At 36.8% G+C, this 18,322-nt stretch overlaps 1 protein-coding gene across 2 annotated transcripts in view; it reads right to left on the minus strand.

Annotated features, from left to right (window-relative positions):
• deptor (DEP domain containing MTOR-interacting protein) overlaps positions 1-17,693 on the minus strand; it is a 39,264-nt gene extending 21,571 nt beyond the window's left edge. Inside the window, exons 1-5 of one of the 2 annotated variants that reach the window (XM_051866498.1) lie at positions 17,346-17,693; positions 16,918-17,017; positions 11,833-12,011; positions 10,633-10,756; positions 4,826-5,004 (exon numbers count right to left, since the gene is read on the minus strand). In XM_051866498.1, the coding sequence (XP_051722458.1) occupies positions 4,826-5,004; positions 10,633-10,756; positions 11,833-12,011; positions 16,918-17,003 (568 nt within the window). In that variant the 5' untranslated portion in view covers positions 17,004-17,017; positions 17,346-17,693. Of the gene's footprint in view, positions 1-4,825; positions 5,005-10,632; positions 10,757-11,832; positions 12,012-16,917; positions 17,049-17,345 lie in introns of those variants that run through there. The other variant, XM_051866497.1, reaches the window with a different exon arrangement.
• Positions 17,694-18,322: the final 629 nt, after the last annotated feature.

Below are 18,322 nucleotides of genomic sequence, written 5' to 3' on the forward strand. Positions count from 1 at the left end.
CCAGCAGTAACCAACAGGAGCAACAATAACCAACTCCAGCAGCAGCAATAACAGCAGCAGCAGCAATAACCAACTCCAGAAGCACCAATAACCAACAGCAGCAACAATAACCAGCTCCAGCACCAGCAGTAACCAACAGGAGCAACAATAACCAACTCCAGCAGCAGCAATAACCAACTCCAGAAGCACCAATAACCAACAGCAGCAGCAATAACAGCAGCAGCAATAACCAACTCCAGAAGCACCAATAACCAACAGCAGCAGCAATAACCAACTCCAGAAGCACCAATAACCAACAGCAGCAACAATAACCAACTCCAGCAGCAGCAATAATCAACTCCAGCAGCAGCAATAACAGCAGCAGCAGCAGCAATAACCAACTCCAGCAGCACCAATAACCAACAGCAACAACAATAACCAACTCCAGCAACAGCAATAACAGCAGCAGCAGCAATAACCAACAGCAGCAACAATAACCAACTCCAGCAGCAGCAATAACCAACAGCAACAACAATAACCAACTCTAGCAGCAGCAATAACAGCAGCAGCAGCAATAACCAACTCCAGCAGCACCAATAACCAACAGCAGCAACAATAACCAACTCCAGCAGCAGCAATAACAGCAGCAGCAGCAATAATCAACTCCAGCAGCAGCAATAAAAGCAGCAACAGCAATAACCAACTCCAGCAGCAGCAATAACAGCAGCAGCAGCAATAACCAACAGCAGCAACAATAACTAACAGCAGCAGCAATAACCAATAGCAGCAGCAGCACTGTACCAGATCTTGAGCTATAGTCGCATCCTTTTAACAAAGATAAAATCTGATGTCTAATTTAAATATATGTCAAAGAGGTATCTTTGTTCAGACTGTCAGTCCAAATATGATTTTTGTGCATATCCGATTGGCATCCGATCAAAAAAAAAAAAAAAAACCACACTCAAATCAATTCAGGAGGTTTGAGATGCCTTGCAGTCCAAAATTGACAAGTTTAAATGCATCTGGTTGTTGAAGTCACATTTACTTACCCCCAAAATTATAAAAAAAAAAAAAAAAAAAAAAAAGATGTGAGAGCGTGTTATACCAGCATATCCTGGTAGCCAAACACCACAGCAATATTGCAACACTTATTCACCATGATGAGTAGCTGAGTATCTCTCCAACAAGCCGATGTGCAAACTGCTACAAATGAAACTGAAAGTTTGGCATCGCATCCTGAGGCTCAAGACTCAATCTTCATTAAAAGTAGTGAGAATAAATTATCTTACCAGTGCTGATGCCGTTTTTACTCCTATTGCAGTATTTGATCTTGAAATTAGCTGATGATAAATAGAACAAAGCTCAGATCTGTTGCTTTTGTTGACATGAATTTGCATATAGCACGGGAATTGAAGATCGCATTTATATTTGTTTCGCAGAGACACATTTATGTGGCCAAGTGTAAATGGAACGTTTTTGACAAATCGGCTAGCTATCAAATCAGTAAAAACACATGAAATGACCAGTTGTAAATAAAGACACCACAATTATAGTGGGAAATATAGTGAACAAGAACTGCAATAACACTGATAAAAACAATGATCTTTTTAAATAATGATTATTTCATGGACATAAATCATAACTCAGCAATATAATCTGATGAAAATAGTATTATATAGCTTCTTTAGCACAAAAAAAAAAAAAAAAAAAAGTGTTGTCACTCAGCTCTCTGAACTAAACTCTCCACTCACTGTGTCTTTCAGGCCTCCTGAACAAAAGTCCCACACACTGAGCTGAGCACATGCAGTCACATTCAACCCACAAGCAAAAGCAGGAAAAGCAGAGAACATGCTTTCTGGTTCTGGAGAACACTGCCGTCTCCACCCTGATGGTGGGAATGAGTTCATATGCTTGTGTGTGCAGCATGATCGTCCTGTTTCATGCTTATTCATAGTACAACTGTGCAGTGCAACTTTGGCTGGCCGTGAAACGCTGACAACAGATTTACACATGCTTCTCGACACAGTGCAGTGCAATTCAAAATCAAGCTCAACACTTTCAGGCAGTTACGCAACTTCAGGGGGCCTCTCCATTGACAGCTAAACTACAAAATAGCAGAAAAGCTGAAAGCCTGTTTTTCCCTCCTTTCATCTTTACCTTATCCTTTGCCCTACTGCCATTGGCAAAAAGAGATTAATTCACCTCCAGTTTTTTTCACTGATCTGTTAGTATTAGTCAGCAGATTTTCTGAGATGCCCTGTTATGATCTGCTTATGTGTGTTGCTCTGTTGACTGTATCCATTTGTGTCAGCTAAATTCAAGTCAGGGCACAAACCTTTGTTCAGTTATGGTGTGGTTTTTGCTTTATGTAATATTTGCACGCCTATGAACATAATACAGACACACTGATTCAGTTATGATGTACAGAATGAAACAAGAATATAAGAATAAGACTGTTGGGGGAAGTGTGCATTTATTTAAGCTATATATATATATATATATATATATATATATATATATATACACATATATATATATTTTTTTTTAATACTGTGATTAGGTAGAATGACTTTGAAACAGATGTATGTAGTTTAAATCCTACTTTTTCATTTATATTGCATCTGGTATGCATAACTATTTAAAATTTAAGTACAAGACTAGAAATTGCAAGACCCATCCCAAAGGCTTAACTTAATTGTGTGGAAAAGTTCTCCGCAATTTAATTTCTTTCACGTTTTAATTTTTTTGTAGGAGTGGGGGAGGTCAGAGGAGGCGGCCTGTGATGCCTTCAGCAGATTTCTCAAAGTCAGCAGAAATCAGACAGGAAAGGTGCTGTCAAACAAAGACACTGTATCAGACTCAACAGGGCACTGATTGTGCTGCCGTTGGTGTGTGTGACTGCACTATAGGGTATAGCTCCGTTCTATAGTAGTCACTATATGTTTGTGTGTGTGTGTGTGTGTGTGTGTGTGTGTGTGTGTGTGTGTGAGTGCAGGTCTGTATTGGGTGTGTGTATACGGCTGTGTATTATGCATGTGAATCCTTTTGTGTTGAAGTTCTAGTGTGTCACACTGTGTTTGCCTGTTGCCTGGTTAAAGGTATGTCCATCTGTTGCTGACCATCAAAGTCTTTCCTCCTGTCAAGTCATGACTAAACATGCCCCATTGTATTATTTAATAACTTGCATAACATAATACTGTACATTTACTTGAATGCATGTATATTTTAAAGCATTATGTATTTCATGATTAGCACATTTCTGAGGCTGCATGATATATGCACTAAAGTGAACCTTGTACAAAAAGTGAAGTGAAATTTGTAGAAATACATTTCTACAAATGTGCAGTGTTAAGTTTATGCAGCAAACCATGAACTTTAATTCAGATTTATTCAATGAATTTAAAGTTACATTTAATTTAAATGACTAGATGAGAGTCTGATTTAGTGTATTTTAGTGCTCCAAATTTATATATTTTGTGTTTTCCTTCCAAAATGTTTGTTTGTAACTATCACTTTAAGGTGTATGCTGCAGGACTATATTGTACATATATTTATACAACAGTTCATTCTGGTTCTCAAATCTGATTGGCTGAGAGGTTTGTCCAGCTATGCGATATTCTACCAGCATCGCCACGGGAACCGTTTTACCATTTGAATCCCTGTCAGCATTCTCACAGCAAGTGTTATGGCGGACGAGCAAAACCACCATATTTTTATAGATACTACTATTATTTTGTGATGGAATGTAGCTTTAAGAGTTTTTTTATGTGAGAATGTAGTTGTTCAGACCTCAGATAAGCGATTTATATGTAAACATAGCGCCTATTTGGAAATTTGTTTAGACGCTTTCGGAAATGTAAACTCCAAGCCGTCAGCGATCGTTCAGCGCTCATGTAAGCAGAGAACAGCTTCATCTCAGCCAGTCCTTCTGTAATTTGCCGCTGGCTCTTATGCAGATATTGTTTAAACATGAGGTATAATTCGTTTTGGGTATATCAAACGGGCAATCTTTGGTCTATTTAATCTATTACTTGTTCCAGAGCTAATAGATTTAGCTTAAGGCCTATTTTACTTCTTATATTGTTAAATAAATAATATTTTATATAAATAACATGCCGTATTTTTTGGTATTGAGAGAGTCTGTTAGTGATTTCATCTTCAGTGAAAGTTACATTAATACGCCATTAGATGGCAGCAAAGACTGTCTTTATGAGTGAGTTTTATATTGAAATGAACTGAAACAAGGACGTTGTGTTTACTTTAAACAACATCTTACGAGACACAACTGACAAATGCATTGACTAGCGCTGTCATGGGAATGTCTTAAATGTTAAAAGGACAAAGACAAAGATATCGCTTTCCTCAGCGGACATTCAAACTGATTTTGTGATTATTATTGACCTGAAGAATATCAGCTAGATGCAGGTAATGCACTCACTTAGTTGATCTCTCTCATAATACTCTACTCTACATATTACAATGAGTTTCAATGAAGCGACTCAACGTTCCTTCGTTCGTACTAGTTCTAAAGTGATGTTTTAGAATTAGTAACGGAGGCTTGGTCAAACTGTCAACTTGAGATTTGAATCAGTTGCGGAAGGAAGCAGTTCCTCACAAAAGCGGGTTTTTAAAGGCAATCTGTTGTTGTTTCTTACTTATTTACACACCCGTGCCATCGAACTGTTGTATAAACGCAATATCAAACTCGTAGCCGTGCGATATGGCTGTGTATCAGCATGCAGTGATTACCTACAGCGTGAGGCTGCCGAATCACAGCCGTGCTGATATACAGCCATATGGCACGGCTACTCGTGATATTGCTTATATATTTTGTCCATGTGCTCACCATGCTGAATGATGCCATGCTCCAGCAGTCTGCGTCCCAACCGCTCCGTTTCCTCCCTGGTGGGCATTTCACCTTCCTGCAGGAGCCAGTCTATAAACTCTGAGGCCACCAGTGTCCGCTCATACGTCACACCCTCCTCTTCACGTGTTTGCAGCAGAGTGTTTTCAGTGTTCATCAACCTGCAGAGTGAGACAGTGTACTTATTAGCAAATGTCAAAATGTCAAACTCATCGCGTATATAATTAGGAGATCATTCACCACAAAACAGCATGATTCGAGAAGCGATTTTCATCAAAACAAGGCCAAAGTTCAACAGTGCTGCTAAATACATATTTCAACAAAAGAAGAGCAACAGAACTTTCAAGAAATGTAACATTCTCGCCATTTAAAGGCAGGTCCTGACGGGTCAAAATCAAACGCTTTCATGTGCGCCATTGACAAAGACTCGATTTTTAGCTGTCAGCGCACAACCATAGCTAAATAAAGCCATGAGAGATACAAGTCTTTAGAGAAAATGTGAGTTACTAAGAAACAACTAAAGAAAAAAAAACACTTTTGCTAACTCTCCTACCACGTCAGGACCATTTCAGAGCTGATAATTTATGATGGAAGCATATGCACAGTGGACATTACAAATGCAGGCCAGTCGGGTCAAAATCTTCAAGGAAAAAAAAAAAAAAAAAAAAAAAATCAGTTCAGTATAAGGCAGCTGAAACAGCTTGAGCAAACATCTATATGGGCCAAACAAGGGGAACAAATGGCTCAATATCAGTCAACATGCTGTGCCAGCAATATGAGCCTGCGTATTAGATGTTTGCCATGTACATACAGTCTATTTGTGTGCCTTTCAAGGCAAACAGCGATTTCAAACTGCTTGCCGTTGAGCAACTATATATTAATGACTGACTTTTGCAAGAAAAGATATGTGACATTGACCTAGATTTGAGCCCATTACCATTTTTGATCATCATTCTTTCATATCTTGCTATTCTGTTAGCAGGTCACCATTATAACCATATCCTGAATGCTCCGCTAACACTGAAACCACGATCTCATTGCATAGTATGTTTGTGACACAGAGGTTATGTTTCTCTGTCTAAATATTGCTTAGTGCTGCAGTCTTGTCAAGTCATGAGAAACAATGTCAGAGCTCAATAATAAGGGTGACCTGATGGTCCGGTCCCAGCGTGAGAGAGTTCTGGAACAGCTGATGGAACTGTCATTTGCCCCATTTAGGCAAGATCATGTTTGAACATTGTTGTTTTGCAAATTCTGTTGTACTGTACACTACTGTTCAAAAGTTTGGGGTCAGTGAGATTTATTTATTAATACTTTTTAAATACTAAATAAGAATTATTATTTTATTTAGCAGGAATGCATTAAATTGAAAAGTGACAATATTGTTACAAAATATTTCTATTTCAAATACATGCCTTTTTTAAACTTTCTATTAAAGGGTTAGTTCACCCAAAAATGAAATTTCTGTCATTAATTACTTACCCTCATGTCGTTCCAAACCCGTAAGACTTTTGTTCATCTTCAGAACACAAATTAAGATATTTTTGATGAAATCTGAGAGCTTTCTGTCCCTCCATTGACAGCCTACACAACTACGAAAAAGTAATCCATGTGACTCCAGTGGTTTAACCTCAATTTTATAAAGTGACGCGAGTGATTTGTTTGCACAAAAAAAAAAAAACAATTTACCACTTTATTAACAAAATATTAATCTGTTTTCACTATTATGTCTGCTCTCGTGTCAACATAACATGCTTGTGTCGTGGTTCTCTCGTGAACGCGAATTGGAAAAAAATAAAGCGGTAAATTATGTTTTATTGCGCAAACAAAGTACTCGCGTCACTTAAATAATAAAATTGAGGTTAAACCAGTGGAGTCACATGGAGTATTTTATGATGTCTTTACTACCTTTCTGGTGCTTGAAAGTGGTAGTTGCATAGGCTGTCAATGGAGGGACAGAAAGCGCTCAGATTTCCTTAAAAATATCTTAATTTGTGATCCGAAGATTAATGGATGGGTTTGGAACGACATGAGGGTGAATAATTAATGACTGAATTTTCATTTTTGGGTGAAAAAAATTATTATGGTTTGGTTTCCACAAAAATATAACGCAGCACCGCTGTTCCCCATATTGATAATAAGAAATGTTACTTGAGCAATAAATCAGGATGTTACAATAAATTCTGATGGCCCATGTGAGACAGATGTTACTAATGTATTACAATATTTATTTATTATATATTACATTAAACTGAAAATATATAAATAATGTTACTATATATATATATATAAGTTTCTAAAAGATAACATGTAAACATTTTTGGTAGGGCCATTTAAAATGTTACCGGGGAAGTGGAAAAAATCCTTATATTTTAACACTATATGATTTTTAGGAGTTCCTTTAAGCATTATAATTATATAAATATATAATTTATATACTATAAAAAACAGTGCATACAGACATTATTCACTCTTTGTTTTTTTTTTTGCATGCATTTCTACAATAGCTGAATTCTATACGGACGTCTGTGAGTAAAGGGAACCAGATGCTAATAGATGTTTTCGACATCTCAAAGATCTCCATTAGGACAAAAGGGAACAAACTGAATAAACACTGAATCAGGAAGTTCTTGAAGCTATTTAAGGGGCCATACTCCTCTTTTAACATTTGGTTTTAGTAACCCAAGCCCACAGTTTATACTGAGAACACTGGCAAACAACCCATTTTAAAATCTCCACAACACTAGGAAGGCATAAAAAAAAATACCAAGGTAAATCACAAAGGCTAATCACGGTTGCTTAGAGACAGATCGCAAAACATTCCTGACCATTTTCTTATGTAGTTCTTGAACGGTATTCAGTACCATTTACTCTCAAAAACATTTTATAATTATGCTCCATTAGCAGACTGAGCTCTTCTGCGATAACGGGAAACAAACCAAACAAGCTTCCCTAAGAGCAAAATCTGCAAATACTGACCATAAGCACAAATGTGTCCATGGTGATTACATAAAAGCACACTGGTGGTTTGTGTGACAGATGTCTCCCGCTGGACTTCATCTTCCTGTTATGCAAGAACAGGGCAGCCCGCAGAGGAACGTCTACGATACAGCACAGCATGCTGCTACGACCGGCCTCATCCTGGTCATAATCGCAGAGCAAACACAAGCTGCTATTGCAAGACGCGTTAACCATTCTTGGCTCAGATTAACCTTGCATCGAACATTTCACTCTACGCTAACAGAGAATATTTCACTAAATGCTACCAAAAAGTCTTTCAAAGAGACTTTTAATAGAGCTTAAACAGAAGCTATTTTACAGGGCAAAGCTTAGAGTTAAATAAAAATATAAATGTAATGACATTTTAAAAAATGTCAGGACCCACTTGACCAAAGTTCTGAAAAAAATCTAGGTAACATTTCACAATCCAATCAGCCAATGACAATGCAGAACCATAATAAAGGACTGAAGTCCCCAATAATATATCTTTTTTAAGATCAGACCAAAAAAAATGTCTGTATAAGATGTAGCTAATACCAACTTAGATAACACAACAAAATAAATATAAGGCAGTTTTTCACCCTTGAAAAACTTCTTATTACTTAGTGTCTCCCAAATGAAAGAACGATTCTGAATTGCTTGAAATGAGACATCAGTAATTCCAGCCATATTTCCTGCTTAAACCTACGTGGGTTTATAACAAATTTGCATAATGCCAGCCTATGTTCTTCATTGGCTGCCCTCGAACAACGTCTACTTTGACCCGCCCTCAAACACTGTAGTTGCAGCTGAGGCCTGGAAGAGTTTGGTTCATGTTGCCGACATGTCGAAAGCAAATCCACTTTGCATGCACTTCCAAAGGATCAGGTTCGAATTGATACGGTAAAACCGACGCCATTGTTACTGTTTGTATCAATGTGTAATATACAAGTGCTGAAGTAGATCTGGAGCTGAAATTCAGATATAGTAATGGACGCTTTGTTTCTGACATGCGCTGTAAGCGGTAGACCAATCACAACAGAGTGGGCCCTCTAACCAATCAGAGCAGAGTATGCTCTGGGGAAAGAGGGTTTTGAGAGACTGAATCCTTTATCGATCCATTTCAGTCATTGTGAGAAAAGAGTTGATGTTGCAATGTAATGTGAAAATTAAAGTGTTTTTTGACCTTGGATGCATGTTAACCTATTGTAGGAGACCTACAAAATAAACAAAATAAGGAATCTTTAAAATATCATAATAGGGGCACTTTAAAGCTGCAGTCTGTAAGTTTTGCCTCTTTGTTGCCATCTCTGTTTGAAACCTGCAATTGCAGTTATATGTGGAATTATCATCTTTACGTGGGTTGTGCATCGGCACGGCTCCTCAGCGCGGATGAATCTATTGTTTTGAGGAATGTGTGGAATTATGTGGCTGTCACCGCACCGGTGGATACTGTACTTCGGAATCACAGATTGTAATCTTGGAAGTATGACCAAAATAAGAGTTTTAACTGGAAAATATCATCTGAACAAGCAAGTAACAAATCTGCCACTTTTGTTCTTCTGACCAACTGAGAAAAAAAGCATTACAATAAATTGCGCTACCAATAGTGATTAAATCTAATGCTCGGCTTAACTCATATCACATCAAACCATGCAAATTATTATTATTGTTATACTTTGTTCTCAAATTGTTAATGTTAACAACATCACCATTGTGTGATTGTGTATTTAGTGTGTATTAACATCACCTGTAGATTTAAATTTCTATACAGTCTAATCTCTAACGTTAATTTCTCATACCATACAATCCGCCATCAAAATGATAGGTTTAATTATTCCAGCTGCTGTGAGAAAAGGCTATAAATGATCCATCAACTGCAGCATCCTCATATGCGATATAGTCTTACAGCTGGGACTCCTTCTTTACGTAAACAGATGTGACGTAATGATGCAAAGACGAACGACGGCATGCTCGAATTTCCCGCGGAAACCTACCAGTACCACTCGAATTAGAAAACATTATTACAAGCTTACCCTTGTGAATCAGGCTAAGGTAGGGAGATAGTTTTGAACACTGGCTGGTTATGTAATTTTTAATCCAAAAAAGTTACGGACTGCAGCATTAAATATGTTACTAATTACTAAATTACTTAATAATTTAAAAAATACTTTGATTACTTATTTCTCCTACAGCATGTCTATTTGCTACTTTGTAAATTATTATAATTAAAAGATTTAACCATTTAATTGAGTCGTGTACAACAGTGCATAACAGTACACAACATGCTTAAAATTATTCAAATGTTTTTAAAAATACTGAGGACAAGACAAGTTCGGGACAAGAAAAAAAATATTAAATCAACTAAAAATCCACTAAGGGTAAACCTAAAGAAAGCTTTTGTTATATCTTCATAGTAAATTTATAGATAGTGTGGTTTTGTGCTGAGCTACATTAACAGGCACACAACTCACAGGTAGAGCAGCCACTTCTAAATGTATCCGACTGGAACACACAGCATGCTCGATTTGCTTGAAAACTCTGTTTCTATGGACACTGTTGATTTACCAGACTGGCTCCACATGTTCAAAATCAATATGTACAGACTTGTGTCGCACATGAAAAAACAACACATTCACATCCTGTTTTAGCGGTACAACTCAGTAGAGTGGAAACCACCTTGCTCGGTCTTTAACAACCTCTACCTCAATAATGGATGAGAAGAAGAGGGAAAACATGATAATGTTAATGTTTAACAAGTGGATCAAAACAAACCTCTCAGAGTTGTAATGATGTATGAAAGCACTTACTTCTCATATATCCGTTGGCCTCTCATAAAAACTTTGGCTTCACTGTCCAGTGGAAAGGTTCCATCATCCTTCCTGAAACGGTAGAACAGCTTCATATCTTTGAACTCCTTGTGTTCATCGCAAACTGTGAGGACAAACAAATTCAAAACAGGTTCGTTGTAAGTGAAGTGCACCTGAAAAGTTAACAAATTAACAAAGACACTGCTACAAGCACAAGTCATGGTCTAAAGATCAAATTGGTTCCTCGCCAGTGTAACAGACACAGTTGAGATCATGTTCTGTTGCACTTTTGCACATAAAATATTGAAGGGATCATTTACTCACCCTCATGTTGTTTCAAACCTGTATTACTTTCTTTTCTTCCATGAAAAAAAGGTGAAGTTCTCAAGACAATCTTGGCTGCTTTTTCCATATAACGGAAGTGAATGGGGACTGGGCCTTTCAAGCTTCAAAATGATAAAAACAATCACCCTAAAAGTATAACAAAAGTGGTCTATATTTTAAGCTTTTATTCATTGACCTTCCTCTACGCTGAAGCTCCAAAACGTACTGCACAAGTCAAAAGGATAAAAATTGTGCACTGACAGCATTTGATGTGAAGAAAATGTCTTCAGAACACTTATAATTTAGCACACAATTCTTATGGACCATTTTTATGATACTTTTATTGTAAGAGGTAGTCTGAGTTTTGTTCAGGGTGGTTTTTGTGATTTATTTCAGTTCTGTGTTTTTGTTTTCAGTCATTTTCCTGTGTTTATCAGTTACCTTGTTTTCTGATTGTTTGATTAGATCGGTCAGGTGTGTCTTGTTTCGTTAGCTAGTTTGTTCTTTTTATTTAGCCCTGTGCTTCTTTCAGTTCTTGGTCAGTCCTTGTCTTGTTCTGACCGCCTGTTCTGTTCCTTGTTTCTAGAAAAGAGTGTTTCTTTTTAGGGTTTTGGTGAATAAATCTGATACTGCTGCAAATAGATCCATCTTCTCACCTTATTGCAACCCACACATACCATTTATGGTATTACATTCTTTTTTTTTGGAGCTTGATGGCCTCAGTCCCCATTATAACATTAGCCAGGATAATCTTCACACAGGTTTGGAACGACATGAATTATCAGTGACAGAATGTTCAATTTTGGGTTAATGTTCCCATTCATTTTGTGAAATACAAATACAGGAATTCTGAAAGTCTGTGTTGGACAAACCCACCATGGTGAATGATGCTCTGGTCAAGAAGTTTTTGCATGATCGTGATGGCAGTATCTCTGTCGGATGCTTCTTTGTGCTCAATTAGCCAATCAACAATCTCCTTAGCCACAAAGCAGTTCGGGTAGGTACGGAGATGATGCCTTCTGTCTTTAATCACCTTACTCTCATGGAGTCGCAGCCTGGAAAACAAGAAATAAATCAGACCAAGGACCAACTGTTTCGGTGTAAAATTTCCATTCAGCAACCAGCATTAAAATAACCTGCAACACAAAAACCTGTAACATCACGACACACTTTTTAAAACTGACCTCCATACCTACATTTACACAGCTATAACTTTCCTGGGTCAATCCATGAAGATTCAGCCTAAAATAACTTCCTGATTTGTCTTAAAAAGTAGAAACGTTCTATAGAACCGATAGTTGACATTGAATGAGACAATTATAATAATGAGATTCATATTCCAGTTCACAAAACTCAAATGTGTAATGTAATTAGACTAGCCTATAAGAGTTTCATCGAAATTCAAGTGCCCACATGTGGCTTTTGCTGTCTTGGAACAGTTATTATCATGACTAAATTGTAATTGTCTAATTGTATTCATTATTACTACGTCATTTGATCTTATGCAATAATTTTACTGCACCTTTCACTTAATCCTGTGTTAGATAACAGAATTTACAACATCTTGGCACACAAAAGAGGATATTATGAAAAATGTGTTGTTGTTGTTGTTGTTGTTGTTGTGTCCATACAATGAAAGTCAATGGGACCAAAACGTTGTTGACTTTCATTGTATGGATAAAAATCATACAGGCTTGGAACGACATGAAGGTCTGTAAACAATAACAGAATTATCATTTGTGGGTGAACTGTCTTTTTAAGAGCTGCTGGAACACATATTTTAGTTTGTTCACAACTAAAGGAACAAATTACAGTAAACCATAAATGTGTGCTGGCAAAGGTTATGCACTCTGCAAGTGGCAGTAGAAGTTTCCATCATATCTTGTTCTAACACTGATAGCTACATATTCTGGATTATATTATCAGCAACATGCAGTCATACAGCAGTTGACACAACAGCATGGGGCTGACAAGTAACTGAACACCCTGTAACAAAGACTCACATGACTGTAGCAGTGTGCAGCTGGTAGGTCACACTATTAAAGTGCACTTTGGCACTTTCTGACACCGAACATCAGAGCAATGTGAGACACGTGATAGAACATTACTATACAATAACCTGAGTGAAATGTCAGCTTCGACTAGTGTTTTCCAATGGCAAGTGGTGGGCGTCTAAAATGAGGAGGCAAATTAATGTTTATATGGCTTGAAGCCATATAGAACTAATGGACTAAAGGTCGGAATTAATAGATAATGTCATGTTACGCATCCAGTTCTTATTTTTGGATGCAGTGCTCATTAATCATTAATGAAAATAAAACTAAAACTAAAACTGAAATAAAAACAAAGACTAGAATGACTTGAAAAAACAAAATCTAGACTAAAATACATTTTCATAAAAATGGTCACAAATCATTTTTAGTTTTTGACACTTGATGTAATATAAAACTTGAAATTCTTACACCCAATCTGCATTAAACATGAAAATATCACTAGAGAGCAGTAATACTAAATTTAGCTGATAATTTATTTATTTTTTTTAAGATTTATTTTTGGTGATTTTTGCCTTTATTATGATAGGACAGTATAGAGTGGACAAGAAGCGAGGTGGGAGAGAGAGAGGGGGACGGGATCGGGAAAGGTCCGCAAGCCGGGACCCAAACTCGGGTTGCCCGAAGCGCAACAGCACCATATATTGCGGCGCTGCCCACGAGGCTATCGGCACTGACTATGCTGAGAAATTTAAAGTCGTTAATCATCTTTAAATGATACCATTAAATTTAATTTAAATGAATTTAAAATCATTTTTAAATTAGTGAATTTAAATAATCATTTTGGTAGCCATAAAATACTAACAAAAAAAATACTAACAAAAAAAAAAAACACTTAAAAACTAAATCGACAGAAACTTCAAAACTCAACTAAACTAAAGCAAAAGATAAAACTAAATCGAAAAGACTAATTGAAAATAAAAACTAAACAAAAAATGTAAAACTTAACAATAACCCTCTATTGATGTGTAAGAGTGAGAAACTGGACAATGTTACTCTACAATAATTGGCTTTAGCCACTGTTTTATCTTATATTTTATTATATTTCTCATTTTATTAAAAAAAAAAAAGACTATTATTTTGTCTATCAATATTTTTGAGGCACTTACATATTTTTGGAAGCCCTTGCTGTTAATTTAAAACCTGTCTGTTACCTGGACTAAACCAAAGACTTTGGGTATACAAAGACTCATATAGACCTTATGTAGCCCCGCCCCTTTTCAGAGCTGCGCTCATTGTGTTCTGTCTTCCGGTTTGTATTTTCACAGCATGATGGTAAGATCTTACGGATTTATGGATGAACTGCTCATTTTAAAACCTTCCCAGCCTACTAACATGACAACTTTTCAGCCTACTAACATGATAACTTTTGTTAACTCTACAATAAGTAAATCCACTTCAGCTAATTACTCTTCGACAGCGATGCCATAGAAATATACAGCGCTACCACAAAAGCCTAAGTTCAAAGACAAAATTCTAAAGATGGCTGCGTGTCTATTATGAATGGGAGAAAGTGCAGCATGCAATATGGCGGAATAAGTCCCGCCTTCTAAATATAAGAGCCAACTGGTAAAGTAAATGCACTGCAGTTGGTGAATCAGAACAGTCAGTGTTCTGAGGCACGTACTCATGACTGAACATTTGCATTGGCAAGTCCAGCCTGAAAAATCCTTCTTTTTTTCATGATTTTGGCATTTAGAATCAAAATTTTTGTCAGCTTTTTGTATTGGTGATTTCAAATATGAAATTTAATTGTAAGCTTGATGAAGAAATTTGGAGAATTTGACATTTCCCCATTCAAAGTGATAGGAGCTATACTTGCATGACTGAAATAGCTGCCCAAGAGGCATTTCAAAGATGGCCGCCAAGTGAAATGACTTGCCTTAGAAGTACTTTGACTAAACTCTGTTCTGACTACCAACAGCAAACCTAGAGCTAACCTGATGACCCGATACCTGAATCAGGTACATCTGAGCTGAGACAGGGTAAAGTGTGGGTCTGCTGGCACTGCCTGATTACTGATTAGACAAACCTGAGTCAGCTATTCTGTACATAGCAAAATGGAAGTGATACCAGCAACCGGCAGATAAAACTGGTTCACTGTGACCTACAATAACAGAACCAGACCTATGGTACAGATATTCCCACACAACTGGGAAATAAAATCTTTCTCTAGCCCACCAAATGATGTCTTTACCTCCAGGGAGTCTGTTAGAGATCCAATAACATTATTATTATATGCACCTGAAACCAACCCACATTCAGGACGTTGAATGTGACACAATAAAACAGCTTGTAAATAATACGTTTTAAAGTTGCTAGATAGTGTAACACTGAAAAAAAACGATGGTATCCTGTACTGCGATTAAGCAATCATTAATCAGATGTATTGACTAAACACCTTTCTGCTCCATTCACTATCAATGTCACAGGTCACTGCGAACAGAGCAGTTGTCTGGGAAAGGACAGAGGCACAAACATAGCTATGTTCTCCAGTCAGTCACATTACAAAAACTTTGCTAAAATTCACCAAGGTTGTGATTAAACTGCAAACAAATAGATTTTCATTCATGTGTGTATCACAAAACTAGCTCCAGCAGATAGATCAGGTTTTCCCCTATGGACAAACCCAAACAAAATAAGATACAGTGATAAAAGGGTGGACAGTAATACTTGTCCTTGAAAACTTCACACTCCGAAGAGTTTTTTTTAATATAACTTTAATAGGGGAGACATATGATGATAACATGGTTGACACATAAACTGAAGAAATAAAATATTAAAAAGTGAGGATGTGTGTGTGGTCCTGGAAAACTCTACATTATGGGAAATGTCCCCACAAAGATGGCAATATCCAAAATCCTTGTCCTTGTGGGGACATTTTTTTGGTCCCCATGAGGAAAACACCTAATAAATGTAATGGAAATGAAATGGAAAATTATGTAATGACAAAAGGGTGTGCCAACTGCATGTCTTAATGACTAAATCGACTACATTTTCATCCATAATATGTAATAAAAGGTCAAAGTGTAAACGTGGTGTGTACACACTGATCTGAAGTCATTGTTTAAAGTCGCATAAAGTGAAAGTTGCGATAGTCTTTTCTTCCCTATTGTGTGATGTATCTCTGAGGGGCCGTTTACACTACACCGTTTTCAACTAAAAATGTAAAATTTTGTATGCGTTTTGACCGTTCATTTACACAACAACAGTGTTTTGGGCCCTGAAAACGAAAATTTGTGAATTTGTGACATCATGCGCACACGTATAGATGTTCAATCTGTATTTCTTTACAAAGTGACATCACCGACTAATGGCCTGGCATGCATAATGCAACATTTTTAGTCGTTTTCACAGACCCCTGTGAACGGGGATCGTTTTGACAATGGTGTCTTCTGTAAGCGGGAAAAAAAAGGAAAAACATTTCAGTTTTTAGTACATTGTTCTCGTGTAAACGTACCCTGAGTGAAACTGCTTCTCAAACAAGAAAAAACGTAAGGCAGGACTTGATTTTGTCCATCGAATTGATGGTTGATGGTTTTCTATTGCTGTAATCTCATGTGAGTGACAGATTGTCCCGCCCTCGCGCCAGTAAACACGTTATTTTGGGAAGTTATTTTGATTAAAGATTCGAGGGCACGTGAATTTAAAAAAAAAAATAATAATAATTATGTGTATGGATAAATAATTTATAATAAATACTGCAATATTCCATTAAAAAAATATATATATATTGTTAATTTTGATTTCATGGTGACTTCAAATTGCCGCAGTGCCAAATTTGAAGAGATCTCCTTATAGCGACGCGACACGCAGTGACCTCGCGCGCTTGTACTTTCATTCATCGGGATAGTTCTAGTTTTGATGCGTCCATTCGGTGTAATTGGGGTGTCTATCAAGCCACACCTACCGTAACTGTTCTCCAGTAACGAGGACTTCGGCCATGCGCTCCAGCTCAGCAGCCTTCTTCTGCATGCTGTTCCCAATGCCGTCCATCTCTGACAGCCGCGCTGAATGTGAAATCATACTCGTGAATGTGACAAATCAGCGTTTGGAGGAGAAAAAACGCTGCTTGAGAAACGAATTTACATGCACAGCATGCTTAATTTGTATTGGGTGTACTGAACACGCTTCTCATATAGCAGATTAATTGGGAGAGGCTTAATGATTATTATGACAGCCTTAATATACGAACTGGCCAGAATGAAATGAGCGAAAACAGCACAGCGGCATGTTAAATGTTTTATATATGTAACACGACATCCGAAAGATTTAAATCAGCATTCATAATGTAAGAACATCAAAACAAACACGCGATAAGGAGAAAACATTGTTTACCTTATTTATACCGATGCGGAGACTTCAAACTGATCCGAAATTATGTTTGCAGAGGAATACCAGCGATGTCACTAAAGAGCATCACTGTTCAGTTGATCACAGCTTAAACCGACTCGAAATAACTTGACTCTTTTGTGTGCCAGCAAGTGCCCTCAGCCATCAGTACATGCGTTTACATGCATGAACCGCAAAGCGTTGCAAAAAATCACGCCGAAGCATCAGACAGCAGATTATTTCTGAAGACAGACTCGGCTGATAAATTTTTCTTCATTCAATTGTGGATTGTTTACTATTCTCCAGTGAAAGCACGTTACTGTCCATGTTGCAGGGCGAGTCAACTTGACCATCATAGGGGGAGTTCACCATGAGGGGCGGAGCCTGGAACACATCACTTCTCAAATACTCACTTTAAATACCCTGCAAAAATAAATAAATAAATAAATAAACAGACCCGTTTAATATAAGATTCAACTATTTCATACAGCACAATATGTGAATGTAACAAAATATATTGAACGTTTCCGTTCCACAACATATTTACTTTGTGTTCTATGAGTCTTGAAAATAAAATTAATTTAAAATATATATATTTTTTGCCATGCCTTCATCCTTTATTTTTGGTATTTTTCTAACGTCTTTTTATTTATATAGCACATTTCATACACAATGGAGTGCTTTGCATTAAAAAAAGATTTAAAATAATCATAAAACAAACATAACAGATGCATAAGAAATAAAATTAACCAGAAAAAATGTAAAATAAATAATACAAAATGTAAAACAAATAAAAATATACATTTTATTATGCATTAATAGCCTATGTATTTTATTGTTTTATCCTCATCACAGACCTAGATTTTCAATCCTAAAATCTAAAAATCTATCATTATTTATATAAAAATAAAAATATTAAAAGAAGTTAAATTATTCATATCCTTTTTATTTATGTATTGATCAAAAATTACAAATCCGTCCAC

The sequence above is a fragment of the Ctenopharyngodon idella genome, chromosome 16, assembly GCF_019924925.1.
Source record: "Ctenopharyngodon idella isolate HZGC_01 chromosome 16, HZGC01, whole genome shotgun sequence".
Lineage (NCBI taxonomy): Eukaryota > Metazoa > Chordata > Actinopteri > Cypriniformes > Xenocyprididae > Ctenopharyngodon > Ctenopharyngodon idella.